Source organism: Colobus angolensis, unplaced genomic scaffold, assembly GCF_000951035.1.
Source record: "Colobus angolensis palliatus isolate OR3802 unplaced genomic scaffold, Cang.pa_1.0 Scaffold463, whole genome shotgun sequence".
Taxonomy (NCBI): Eukaryota; Metazoa; Chordata; class Mammalia; order Primates; family Cercopithecidae; genus Colobus; species Colobus angolensis.
The window spans coordinates 785,391-800,251 of record NW_012118077.1 but is presented as its reverse complement, the minus strand read 5'-3'; the positions used below and the strand labels follow the sequence as shown (position 1 = coordinate 800,251).

The 14,861-nt window shown below is 36.5% G+C and overlaps 1 protein-coding gene across 4 annotated transcripts in view; it reads left to right on the top strand.

The window, feature by feature from the left end:
• MBNL3 (muscleblind-like splicing regulator 3) overlaps positions 1-13,602 on the top strand; it is a 111,821-nt gene extending 98,219 nt beyond the window's left edge. For 3 of the 4 annotated variants that reach the window (XM_011958255.1, XM_011958252.1, XM_011958254.1), the window contains 5 exons: positions 695-931; positions 4,928-5,078; positions 7,046-7,081; positions 9,468-9,562; positions 12,081-13,602. In XM_011958255.1, the coding sequence (XP_011813645.1) occupies positions 695-931; positions 4,928-5,078; positions 7,046-7,081; positions 9,468-9,562; positions 12,081-12,092 (531 nt within the window). In that variant the 3' untranslated portion in view covers positions 12,093-13,602. Of the gene's footprint in view, positions 1-694; positions 932-4,927; positions 5,079-7,045; positions 7,082-9,467; positions 9,563-10,307; positions 10,382-12,080 lie in introns of all 4 variants that reach the window. The other variant, XM_011958253.1, reaches the window with a different exon arrangement.
• Positions 13,603-14,861: the final 1,259 nt, after the last annotated feature.

Sequence of the window (14,861 nt, the reverse complement as noted above, 5' to 3'; positions counted from 1 at the left end):
GATTGCAGAATGTAAAGCTATATGAATAAAGAAAGTAAATTAGTCTCATAGTGCCTCAACTTTTTTCTCCATTTTGAGAGTGATGTGCTAGGCAATAAATACCCCCGATGCCTAAGAAAAGAAAATCTGAAAGAAATTTCAAACAACTTTTTGATTTATTGAAGTCCTTCATTTTTCTCTTGTTATTCTTTGTACATTGAAATAGCTAGTCTTTTCCTTATCAAGTCAGCTCCATTTGCAGCCCCTTAAATGCCTAGTAAGGTATTGTAATAGAATCTGATTGTACATATAACTCAGTTATGGTTCACAAGTTGACTTTGGAAAACCAGTGCATTACGGTGTGATAAAGACTCATCTTGGACTTAAATAAACACTAATTATGCTTAGGGCTGTGTATTAATTGGAGAATTAAAACTGGTTTTCAGTAATACTTTTTTTAAGCATTTTTATTTTAATGTAAGGACAACCTCCCTTTGTTGAGAATAGAATTTTTTTCTGGGAATAGAAATTCTGTCTGTTTATATCTCATAGTGAATATGGCTTTACATTATTCTTTATCTTTTTAGATTTGTTCATAAATAATATATTCAATGTATGTATAATTTCTGTTACATTCGCTAGCAAAATAAATAAAAGCCAGTCAGCTTCCAGTCATCAGTGTGATGCGTGTGTATGTGCATGTGTGTGTTCTAAGGTTTGCCGAGAATTTCAGCGTGGAAATTGTACCCGTGGGGAGAATGATTGCCGCTATGCTCACCCTACTGATGCTTCCATGATTGAAGCGAGTGATAATACTGTGACAATCTGCATGGATTACATCAAAGGTCGATGCTCGCGGGAGAAATGCAAGTACTTTCATCCTCCTGCACACTTACAAGCCAAACTCAAGGCGGCTCATCACCAGATGAACCATTCAGCTGCCTCTGCCATGGTAAGAAAAGGCCTGTACTTCTGGCCTGTTTCAGAGTAAATGCTTTATATATTCCTCAATTTGTCTAATATCCTGTAACCATAATCATGGATAGTCATGAGTAGACCTTAATATGAACAGTCAAGGTTATAAGCTGGAAAAGAAAGAACCTATTTATTCTACTTTATTTACTAAGATTTTCTAAAGATAATTATTTAAAAGCCTTACTAATGCTTTTAACCTACTGTGCTCTTTCTCCAATTTTCAGAGTAAGTGTAAACTATATAATTTAAACAGTAAGTTATTTTTTAGTGCTTTTATAGTTTCACTACCCTCAATATCCTAGAGAGGCAGAAAGTTGCCTCTGCTCTGTGAGCCACTTTCATGGGCACTTTGCTACTAACATCCTTAATGCCTTTCAAAAACAGAGCACTTAAAAGATAGGATATTAAGTAGGCTGTAATTTCCTAAAGGTTAAGGCCACTTTTCCTCTCTAGAGGCATAGTATCAAGGACAGCAGCCTGCTTAGTCTGGGGGAAAATTTCTACATGGTTGGGAGCAGAGGCCTGACTTTGGTATTTTGTTGTTGTCGCCGTTGTTGTTTTTTGGTGGGGGGGGGGGGTGTTTTTTGTTGTTGTTTGTTTTGAGACAGAGTCTCACTCTGTTGCCTAGGCAGGCTAGAATGCAGTGGCATGATCTCGGCTCACTGTAACCTCTACCTCCCAGGTTCAAGCAATTCTCTAGCCTTAGCCTCCTGAGTAGCTGGGACTAGAGGCGTGCACCACTACTTCTGGCTAATTTTTGTATTTTTTATAGAGACTGGGTTTCATCATGTTGGCCAGGCTGGCCTTGAACTCCTGATCTCAGGTGATCCTCCTGCCTCAGCCTCCCAAAGTGCTGGGATTATAGGCATGAGCCACCATGCACAGCCCAGAGGCCTGACTTTTAAGTTGCTATAGAAAGCCAGTTTTGGGGGAATAGTTAGTGCTGCTTAGTAACACCGAAAGGTAGGAAGCAGGAAAAATATTTGTGTAACACTAGTGCAATCAGTGAGAACCAGGAATTCTTATGACTTAAGTTTGCCACAGCTGTCCATTGTTTTGATGTGCTGCTTGTTATGTCTTTCTTTTTCTACCTGGACCTTTCCTTGTGTAATAAGGCATAACAGCTCCAATAAAGGACAAAACCCGCAGGAAACCTCATGTTCCCTGGGTGTGGAAAAAGCACTGACTTGACCCTGAAGCCCAGGAGATGCACTGTAGCTAAATCTCCTCACAAACATTCATAGTTTGGACTCCCATGACAGAGACTTTGCCTATTTCACAACACAGAGACACTTATTTTCAAACATCCCTATTAAGAAGGTTTTCCTCATACTGAGTTGAAATTTATCTTGCTTCAACTGGAACTTCACGAAAGAAGTCAGTCCCTATTCCAAGTGAGAAGTACTCTCATGTCTCCTCTCTAAGCCAAATACTGCAGATTTCTCCCACTTTTCCTAGTAGTTTGTGGTTTCAAGGACACAGTACCGTTTTCAGACTGGCTCCACTTTTTTTCAGAGCTGAACTCATCACATCATGAAGGATCTGAGCACCAAAGTAGAACAAATTTACTTTCTCCCTTGATCTGAACAACATAATCTGTTAATTAATGTTAAAAAAGACTTTACCAAATTCTTTTTGTCTTAAATGCTTTTGAATGGGAGAATTATAAGCTAGGAAAATAGCTTCATATGCATCTGTCCATTTCTGATTATTTGAGTGTGTTTGATAGAATGCATAGGTTATAAGTCAGCCTCAAATTTCCATTTAGAGAGCTAAATATTATATCGTAGGCCTTCAATTGTTACTTGTGAATATCAATATAAAATTCCCTTTTAAGTAACTGATCACAGCAAGGTCTTAGCAGTGAGATCAAGTTGGCCTATAGGAATTTGATAGAGGTAAGATTAAATAAAGAAGGGCTTCATGAAGAACTTCAAGCTTTTTATATTTTTAAGGATTCATAGTGGACATGCTTTGCAAAAGAGACATTTTTACCTTGTTCATGTATATAGTTCAGGTTAAGTTCACAGAAAGCAGCTTGTAATAAAAAAAAAAAAAAATGAAGACATAAAGGGTTGATACTTAGTTCATCCACAGTCTCACACTTCTTCGGCAGGTTTATGAATTTAGTAGTACAATCACCACCCAATTGGAACTGGGCACTGACCCATCAGGATAAACCCCAGCCATAAACAAGCAGTACTACTTTACCAGCGTCTGCCTGTTGAATGCTCATCTAGGTTTCACCCCAATTTATAGTTTACTAGGGAACATAATAACTGTGGTTCTGATTATCATACCATGCTGCCAGCTTTCAAGAGAAAGGGACACTCCCCATTTATACCAAAGGGAAATCTTTTTAACAACCAGATAACTAAGTCTTCTGTCTTAGTTAAAATGTTCAGCAAAACCATTTTCTCCCAATGGTGATAAAAGGCATTCGAAATGATAGATTTTGTTTCATGGTTTATGATTTTAGTCCTGACCTTTGCCATCTGGTCTGCTGGGATAAATTTGGAAATTTTGTATCTCTAAAGCTACTCAGTTTATTTTATCTCACTCTTCTAGCATGCTTTTCTTTGTTTAGGTGAAATGAAAAGCAGCTCTGTCACAATGTGTGTACTGACAGCAGAGTTCCCAAAAGAAAATAGAGATACCTTGAGACCTTTGTTATCCACAGGAACGAGGTCATGGCATTACCCTTTTGGACGCATGGTAGGGTAGTTACTCAATACAAGCATTCCTGTTTCCTTAAGAATTTGGAGGATACCTAATTGTTGTTGCTGGGACATGTTTTTTAAGTAACATGCAATTTGCTGAGAAAAAAAAATGTGAAGTAGTGTTAAACTTCTCCAAAGAATCTGATCCAGGGGCAAGTTTGACTGAGTATTGTAAGCACAGTGGGATTTTGAAAGAACTGTAGACATGAAAGGATGGTTTAAAAATGCTAATAGGTTTTAGAATTAAACCTTACAAGAACTTAACAAAGCAAATGGTACATACCGAAATGCACAGCAAGCCTCTATAAATAAGAACTGCATATATTTTGCTAGCTATCTATATAGTACCTGGGTGAGGTAGGTGGTAGGGGAGGAAATATTCATTTGCTTTTTCCTTACCTGTTAGTTAGGAAATATATAGTTATTGGATTTGAACCTGAAGTCTTTGTATAAATTGGATTTTATTTTATGGGGTGACAGTGTCAGACTCTGATCTACCAACATCTGTTTTATCACCTATATGCCATTTATGTCCTAGATCTGTATCGGAGTTTTAACAGGCAGGAATCTCTTTCCTGCTATCTGTTGCTTCTGCTAATCTCATTTTTATAGATTCACAGATGAGTATCCCTGAGATATTAATTATAAATGATTGTTTACTGTAGTAGCTTTCTGTCACATCCTGCCCAAATGAGGTCTAAATTAGTGAAGGTGAAAACCTTTTTTTTTTTTTTACATTTTTTTCTGTTTTGGACTACTGCTCCTGTAGTGGACTACCTTTTTTTTCTTTTCTTGAGACAGGCTCTTGCTCTGTCACTCAGGCTGGAGTGCACTGGTGTGGTCTCAGCTACTACAGTCTTGACCTCCTGGGCTCAAGCAGTCCTCCCACCTCAGCCTCCCAAGTAGCTGGGACCACAGGCATGCACCACCATGCCTGGCTAATTTTTCTATTTTTTTAGAGATGGGGTTTTGCCATATTGCCCAGGCTGGTCTCAAACTCCTAAGCTCAAACAATCTGCTGGTCTCAGCCTCCCAAAGTGCTGGGATTACAGGCATGAGCCACTGCACACGGTCGTGAACCCCCTTATCTCTGCAGCTGATTACCTTGCTGTGGGGCCACTGCTTATCCAGTGTCTTGCCCGATGGATACCCTTATGGAGGATTCCCAGGAAATACCTTATATAACTGGTGCTTGCTTGGTTTGAGTACATTTGTTACTTTCTCTAGTACTAGTACCATCTCTCCCCCCACAGGCCCTGCAGCCTGGTACACTGCAACTGATACCAAAGAGATCAGCACTGGAAAAGCCCAGTGGTGCCACCCCGGTCTTTAATCCCACTGTTTTCCACTGCCAACAGGCTCTGACTAACCTGCAGCTCCCACAGCCGGCGTTTATCCCTGCAGGTGAGAACACAGCTCTGGGCACTGCAGCGAGTTTGGTGATGTTGTGAATGTATACAATGCAAAGCAGCTTTCAAAGAGCTTTTATAGGAGGACATGTTTTTTGATTAAAAATAAAACAAGGAAGTTATGCTTATCTGCTAGTATCTAGAACTACTTGTTTTTCTATAAGTCATGAACATTCATGGTTTGAAATCAAACTAGGAAAAGGTGTCAACATTTTTCTTTTTAGCATTTCTTGGTTTTTGCTTATGATTAATTCACTTGGTTCAGTCTCAAACTAATTCCTTGACTCTTAGGTATCACTGTCACAGACAATAGGGTGTTGTTGAAAAAAAAAAAAAAGGAAAAAACTCCCAGCTTCGATATTATGGAAATGCGTTGTCAATATATCTTTGATATGCCAAAGGTAGTTAAAATAAAACTACCCTTAACTGCATAATATAGTATAATATAGATTAAACAGATAATTTTAGCCTGTAACTCTTGAATCAGTTAATATAAAATACATAGCAGTTTATCTTTTCTGACATTTTGCAGCATATTTTGTTATCTCCTACATTCAGCTATATTTAATAGCCTATTTTACACCAAGTTGAATAGAAAATATTAAGCCAGAAATTTGTTCAATTACATATCATATACTGGGGGGAAAATAATTTTCTTCCAGTGGTTTAGTAGTTAAAAGGATGAGCATATAGTCTCTTAAGAATAAATTGAAAATTCTAACCATTGAGAGTACAGCATTTTTTTTCTTTTTTCTTTTTTTTTTTGACAGAATGCTAAATGCCCAAGATTGGAAACTATTTTTAAATGAAAATAACATATGTTTTAAAAAAATTTAGAAATCCTTGCTAATACCCAGACTTGAGAAAACTTATTGGTTAATTAGTAAATTAATCAGTTAATTAATTTTGAAAGGTACCGTGAAACACCAGTCTTTAATTACTAGTCACAGTAGTCCTTCATGCCATCATTTAAATTATACAATTCATATACATTGATATGATAGTTTCTGAGAGGAAATAAGGAATTCTTCAGCACTTTCTTATATCCCTTATGATAAGTAACCACTGATATCTAATAATTTAGATATTTTCTCCCAACTTAAGAAGAAAACACATAATGTCTACAGAGTAAAAGAGAAAACCAGTATGAGTTGACATGACTTTATTCCTAGCATTTTTTTTCTTCAAAAATTGTGGTAATTTACCTACACGTTAGATCACTCTACCTTGGCTACTTCCAATTTGTATTATAGCTATGGAATGAATTCAGTAGCCCTGGAAGTCTAGTCAAGGTAGTTGAAAATAATAAAATTTATGCTGTTCATCTTAGGTTTTCTTAATACTACAGTTAGTTTGTTTCCAAGTTTAAATTGTTTGCAAGATTTGGCCAACATGACATCTAGTTTCATAAGCAAAAATTTCAGAAAAATTCCCTTCCACTTGATTAGTAGCAACATAAAAGCCTGTCCAGCTAAGAGGTTTCCCTTAATGGAACCTGTTTGCCATATATTCATAGTCGAGTCCTATTGACTATGAGACAGTGGAGGAGACAGTGTTAACAGATTAATACTCTAAATAGAAATACAGACACCAGATACAAGATTCTGGAGCATATTTAGAAAATGATATGTGTAATAAATTAAAATTCTCCTTCTTATTATAAAAATTATTTAGGATGTATTTGTCCACAATAAATATGTAATTTAAGTGAGTTAATTCTTTTAAAGAAAAATTATAGCTCATTTTGTACCTAAGAATCCAAGAATTATTTTGATTACGTGGGTTTGTGACCTTAAAGCTAATCTGTAATTGTAAACATGAGAGATTGTTGGACTTGCATGTGCTGAGTAATTGATATTGCAAAGAAATAATCTTTCTGTTAAAATGTATTTCTATCAGTAAATCCTTAATAATCAAATATCTCTTTTATTTACTTTCCACGCTTTTCTGCATGGTGTACAGGGCCAATACTGTGCATGGCACCCGCTTCAAATATTGGTAGGTTTTCTACAAAAATTATCAACATTTTCTAATCTGAAAAAATGTGTTTTTCTGTTGTGACTATGAAAGATGAATGACTGAAAGATGTGGCTGGAAATTTTCTGAGTGTGTTAAGGTTTAACATAGTGCTTTCTGTTTTATGTCTTTGTAGCATCAAAATAGTCCTACTTTCTCAAGTCCTAGTTGGTTGCCACTGTGGCCAAATGCTGGCCCTGTCATTTCTCTATTTCTACCCTAATAATAGCAACTGAAATATTTAAAAAGTTTCTTTTTCAATATTTGAAACTAGCCAGACTGGGCAGTTTTGTTCTTTGCTTAACGTGTATTATTTAAAAATTGTAAAATACTTAAAATGTATAACTTGTAAAGTACAATGAAACAATTCCTCCCTGAAAAAGTTATCTATACAACTTAAAGCATTCAATGTTCCCATGTTGCCAGAGGATGAGTTCAGCACAGCCAGAGGATTCTGCAGTGTTATGTAATAAATCCTGTAGTGTTCTAGCCTGAGGCACCATTGGCATAGAAGCCAGGCACAACAGAATCATTTCAAAATGACTCTTTGGGTGTTATGTGATTTTTAACAAGCAGTTGCACACAGATCTTTTCGTTAGCCACTAACACAATAAGATAGCCATCTCTAACCCATTTTATACAGCCCTAATACTGAAGATCATGAGGAAGGAGTGGGGAGTTCACAGCTCCTACAGTCCTCATGGGCACAAGGAACAGACCAGGAGAAAATAGCTCTGTTCTATGCAAGGAGAAATGATCCCACCCCGTCCCACTCTACCATCTCACATCAATCCAGGCTATCACATCCCTTTTGAGAGTTTGCAACAAATTGACCTTTATCACCTTGGTGGACCAGAGTAGATGCAGAGCCCCAAAAGCACTACTAACAGGCTTCTTGAGAATAAAGTTCAAAATGACAACCACATAGTATCAGCACTCACTAGCATAGCGAGATCTAAACCCTGGCAATGGAGGTGAGGACCCTGTTAGGGAGGGTTTGACTGTCTTCTGTAGGAATTAATAAACATTTCCATTAATACCAACAGGAGCACAATATGTATACATTGTAATCATAATGTGTACAGTCAGAACAGACTTCTGCAAGTTTGAGAAATGTGTCTTTGCCTTCATATTTTGTGACAGTTTTCTTGAAGATGCTCTCTTGTCCTTTCACCTTTAGAGCTTTGCTTAGGAATGCAAACTGCATTCTTTAGTGGGTCTGCTTCCTGTAAATTGCTGCACTCCCAAATGGAAAACAAGAGTGTTTTTAGAATTGGCATGTAAGACAACAGGGATGACTCTGGGTAATGGGTAACTAGAGATAAGTGGAAGGGATAACTATGGAGTTTTTGTTAATCACCATTTGGGGTACATTTTCGGTTTCTATGGTATTGCACATGTTAATTTTTCCTTGGCCATTCATTTTCTCTGTAGACTTTCAGAAAATCTGAATTCAATCGATGTAGACATGATAAATTATTACATATGTGTGCTTGCCATTCACACATTGCCATTCACACATTAATTCCCTGGTTTGGTTTCTGAAATGAGCTAGACATCAGAAAGCACCCAAAACACTTTCTAAAAGAGATAGGAACTAGAAAAGGCAAAGATAAAACATCCTGCAAGAGATTTCACAGCTGCTAACCATTGTAGCTATAATAGTTGCTATGAAGACAAGATTTACTATGAAGTACTCCATGTATTTGTTTGATAAATGGCCAAAGTTTCCCAGGAGTTTGCCAGAGGTGTACTTAAAAACCTGCATGCATAGTTCACTGTATTCTTCATATCTGCCCCCCTACCACACACCAACCAGTCTACCTACCATGTCTTTGCATGCAGATCGGGTAAGTATACATATAACTGTCCATTTGCACCTGCAGATCTAGTGACGGCATTCATGTCCATAAGTCAGTGAACCTAAATTCCAATTTATGATTCCTTAATTCCATTTTGAATGTGCAATCCCGTTACTTGTCTGCTTAACTAGCTTCAGATAGATAGCTCTTGTAACATTGGATTTTTGTTTTCATATGCATTCGTTATAGCCCCTTCTGAAAATTTAGCCTTTTGAGTAAACTGCAATGGGATTCTGCTCAAAACCTTACTAAATGTTGAGAATGGTTCCATTTCCCATATTGGTAACTATAATTGGCTTTCCCCTTTTCTCTTTTTAATTTTCCCCCTTCCATGCTGTGTTGCTTTGCACTGACTGTGATTGCATGAACACCCTGATGTATTCGTCATTATGATGTCACATGGCTTGCTGCTGTGATACCTACCACACCTCATTCCATCGTAAATGTCATGGTTGCATAAATCCTCTACCCTCCTGTATGTTGCTTCTGTGGTTTTCAACTGAAAGTGCCCATGATGCACGGTGCTACACCTACCACTGTGTCTGCAGCAACAACACCTGCCACCAGCGTTCCCTTCGCTGCACCAACTACAGGCAATCAGGTTTGGCCATTTATTTCAGCTGTTCAGATAGAGATAACTACAATGTTTTGGTAATGCACAGTATATGCTTTTTGGATTGGTGAGATTCTTATGTGTTTCTTAAGCCATTGTTACATTTAGAATTTTTATTTTTGTGTATATTCTAGAGTGCTATATGTGCTTTGCTATTCATCTCAAGATGAATCAGAGGAGTTTTGCTCATTTTTAATTGGTTACCAGATGTTGCTCTTGATATTCTATATTTAATTACTGGTAACACACCAATCCTCAAATGTATATACTTAATATTACTTAAATGCTTCCTCATTGGTCAAGAGAATTTATTTTACTGCCTTTTTTGATTATTGTGTTTAAACTTTGGCTTAGTACAGTCATCACCTTTACCTTCAGATCCACTGGAGAGAAAACAAAATATCACATTTCTTTCCAAGACATGGATATCTTTATCATTTCCCAGTGATTATATCAGAAGTTCCTTCTCATATGGACATTAGATGTGCTTGTCGTTTTTATTTTTATTTGCTTTAGGTATTTCTAGGCAGAGTTCACAAGGCAAATTATAAGTTTGGGGGGAGTCTTGAAATTATAAGGAGATACATATGATAATTATTGTATAATATTAGGGCCATTTTGCTTTATTAAAGTGGGAACCATGCTTATAGACAAAAAGTTCCACATATATAACAACATAAACAGAATTCTCTCAAGAAACTATTTTAATCTAAAATCTTTTTTACTACTATAGATACCCCAATTATCAATAGATGAACTGAATAGCAGCATGTTTGTTTCACAGATGTAGAAGTTCCCAGTAGAACAGTAAGTTTCTTTAAGTATTAATATAAATAATATTTATAGGCTACATATTTTATTTACACAATTACACTTGCTAAAAGGCTTTGGTAAGTATTTTCATTCATAGACATTGCTTGTGACATAGAGCTTGATTTACACATTATAAATTTTCCAAATTGAAATGTGAGCGCAAATATGCAGTATCTTTTATATGGCAATGACAGCTGGTACTGTATTTTCTCAATGAGCTAACACATTCTTAAATGGTTTCCTGTTATTCAAGGAATATATGATTTGTTAGACAGAGGCACAGATTACTTTTGAATTGTAATTCTTTAACCACTTTATAGCTTCATTATTTTTGGAGATCAAACAAGAATTTTCAGAATTTTACTGATAGGATTATGTTAAACACAGTAAGCACTATGCCTCTCGTGTGACATTGTATTGAATTTTGAGTGACATAGTTTAGTAACTGAGTCATTATTTTCATTCCAATCATGTCTCTTTTTTAAAAGTTTTGTTGTTGTGGGATTTTTCTTCTTCTCCTTCACCTTCAATCTCCTCTTTGCCTGGTGCCCATCATGGCACACACTTCATTTGAGCAATCATTCACTTAAGAACATGTGACTTCTGAAGCCACTTAGGACTCCTAGGTATTTTAATTAATTCTAGGGACTAACTAAAATAGTGTACCAACTCTGAATTACATACCTTCGTCATCGAAAGTTTGAAGTTCTCACACCTGGTGTGTGTCATTTGGTGGAAGGAGGCAGCAGTTCTGTTCCCTAGTTAACTAGTTCCCCAGATCCCAGCTAGCCCTTCTTTCCTGCTGAGGACACACAGGCTTAGAACACTAAGTGTTCTGGACAGAGCAGATAGCCAACTGGACATTTAATAAATAGGTCCCCTCAATCATAAGGAAGGATTTTAAAAGGCACCTTTGAGCACATGGGATAACTGAAGGAGCTATAAATTGTAATTGTTTGCAGGGGTGTCATTTGGGATAGTGGCAACTTGGGAATAGCACTAAACATGATAATATAGGTTTTGCCAACACTTGTCCAACTTTCATGGGCTGCTTTACATCAAGGTAAACAAAACTTGTCAAATTAACTTTCCAACAGAGCATGTTTGGGAAGAGTGATTCCTTCTTGCTTGATTTCGTTAGAAAATGTAGAGGTATTTGGCAGAACATAATCACTTCAATATGTAATAGGTGCTGAAAATTTCTCTAAAATTCCAAAATGTAATTTTGTACAATACAATACCCAGATTTCACAGGTAGGCTATTTCTACATGGCTCTAAAACATTCAGAGAAAAAGTTGAAAGTGTATTTAATATTTGCATATTTCAAAATGTTCAGTATCAAACATGTTTTCTCAGTACATGCCAGTTGAAAGGTGGACACATGGGTGTACGCTCAACAACAAGTATTGGCATTGAGTAGATAAATAATGCCTTAAACATTGGAGTGCATCTCTGTTAGGACAGTTCTCCACATTAGCACTCAAAGGGTATCATAGACTGTCATAGATACATGGTTCTTTGATGATCATTCTCAAAAGCCCCATTTCAATATGAAATTCAGATTGGGGATATTTTGGCACTGTTAACAGACAGAACTGGAACAAGACCCACCACACTCTCCTGACTCTTCATTCAATAACCTTTCAATATTTCTCACCCTTTCTTTCTTTTTTTTTTTTTTTTCCATTTCAGCTGAAATTCTGAACAGCAGAGTTATGGAGTATCAGAATCTTTCCATGGAAACCTCCATATGGCCTTTCTATATATTTTCTCATATGTCTTATTCTACCAACACAACAATAAGCGTGTTGCAGTCAATGTATTAAGCAAAGCAAACCTGCCAGCCAGCAAATTCAGATAAAAAATAAAGCATTAAAAATCAATGGAGATGTTAAAACAACACAATAGAAAACTAGTAACTACCATCCATCCTATTTGAATTATCAAGCAGAACATGACCATAAAATTTGGTAACTTGTTACATTACTCTTTGTGATTTTCTAATAACCATGCTAAGTGTATTTCCACAGTGAGCTGTTGGCTTACTATATACATTCTTGGTGGATAAATTGTTCATCTGTTTTTGAGTGTTACCTTACTATTTTGTTTACAAGATAGTCTATTGGTTTGATTCAGGATGTAACAAATATATTCAGTACTATTTCTTGTATTGTGTTGTGCTGTGTTAGGTTTTTACATACTGTAGTGTTTTGCCGTATATGTGTGGTGTTTGATTTCAACTAAAGTGTTATTAGTGGGGAACAGAACTATATGTGCTTAAAACCATGACAGGTTTATGCAAATATGCTCTCTTTCTTTAGAATATTTCTGTAGGTTTCTTGGGACTGACATTTAAAACGCCTCACTTTTGAATGTGCACAAAACCTGTTCATTAACATGCATGTGTATAATTTGTACCTGCAGATCTGATGTTGCATAATACAATCAAATTGCTAGATTTTTTAAAGAGGGAAATAATTACCTGCACAAAGCAGAGAACTTCATAAAACATTAACCCCTATTTCACTCTTCTTAAATACCTTGGAAAATAAGACTTTACCTTTAAATGAATTTCTCAGCATTTATAGTAAAAATTATGTAAAGTGCCCATTAGACTTTGTGTGTGTGTGGCTTGAGAATCCTATCTCCTAGGTTGAGTGTCTAAAACTCAGCCATTTGTCATCTTCAGCTGAGAAACTGGTACTTGGGAGCTTAAAAATATGCTAATTACAAGTTATAAATCAAACAGAGAGATGGGGGCGTGGAGATAGTTTTTACGTACTCGAGGAAAGTGTGTAAAACCATGGCAATGTCACCTTTTACACAAATGCCATTTTCCAAATGCAAATGGCTCATTCTCTTTAGACTACTCTTTGAATAACAAGTAAAAAGCAATCTAGCAAAAGTCAGTCAGGGTGAAAGAGAATTGGTTACAAATAAGGACTTTCCTCCCCAAATGGACAGTCTTCTCTATTGATCACAGAGGGAGCCTGAGTGCAGGCTTGGACAAATGGCTAGGACAGGGAACAGGGAAGCACTTACAATTATTCCTTGATTTATTCAAAAGAACTGGGAAAGATGGTTGTAGTTGTCTTTAGCTTCGGTTCAACTGAATTTTGTTTTGTTAAACAGTTCAGTGAAGGAGAAAGCACCTGTGATATATGGCAAGTGTCCCCCTGCCCAAACTTTAACATCAGACCCTCTCACATCATAACCAAGCCTTTTTTTGCTTGTTTGGATTTGTTTGCCTTTATATATGTTTGAAAATGACAATAGAGAGGGTTTTAGCACCCTTTGAATGAGACAGAGTAGCTATACTCCACAGAGCTCAGCTGAATTCACATTACTAATCCTTATGAAAGAATTTTACAACCAAATAATTCCTGTGGTGTGTGACATATCTCATCCACTCTACTCAGTTATTAATGTTATTATACAGTGGTGGAAACATGAGATTTTACATCAAGTAATAGATTTGATATTTTCTAGTAAATAGGTGTTCTTCCACCAGAAAGTATAAAACCATCATATATATACATATATATGTATATATATATAATTGTTTTTCTCCTTCATGAATATGACAAGTAAAAAGCAAATCTGATTGAGGATAACTTAAGCTGGCTAGAAGTGTTCGAATCACAGAACAATGGAGTTAGCAAAATCCTTTTCATAGTTGATGGAACTGAATCCAGGGGCATTTGACTTGCCCAAGGCTACCTTAGCCATTGTGGGAACTAGAAATATCTCCTGCTTCCCATTGTTCCTCCTTTTCACATTGTTTGTGCTTCAGAACATTTGATGCTCTCTCCCAAAGCAGACCCATTTGGCTCAGAATGCGAGAGAGCAAAATTAGCTTTCTGGGAATTGATACTCTGTTGATCTTAATTATCCATCCAAATCCTGATCAACAGTGCTTTCTAAACAGTCTTGCTTGTATTGAGCCATTGTCAGCTGTTGACAGTGTTGCGTGGAATTAGAGATCAAGAGTTGTCCTGACTTTTACCTACGGACTCTTTGAACCAGTTAATTTCTGTTTCTTAAATCTTAACATTGCTATAGAAGAAAGTAGTGTATGCCTTTTTGAAATTCCTCCTGTATGGAACTGAGTTTTGTATGATCTGTGCCAGTGCCTCTCCAGAAGGGCGGATCTGACTACATGAATCCAGGAGGGATGCACCTGAGCTAGTCTGGATATATTTCTTAAAGGAGACAAGAACTTTTTTGTGCAAAATGAACTTTTGTATAGTTTGACATCTGCATGCAGTGAACTATCTCACTTAACTTTTTCAACTTTGGACAAAGATGTACATAAACCATAGATAATAGACCTAGAGTACAGCTGTTTTCATGTTGCGTTAAGCACTGGAAGACATTAACAATGACTTACTTTAAAGTAAAAGGTTCAGTGAGGAATATTTAGGGCCATTGTATTTTTGGTGCCACAATTTTCTACATCGTTGGCATTTTAAA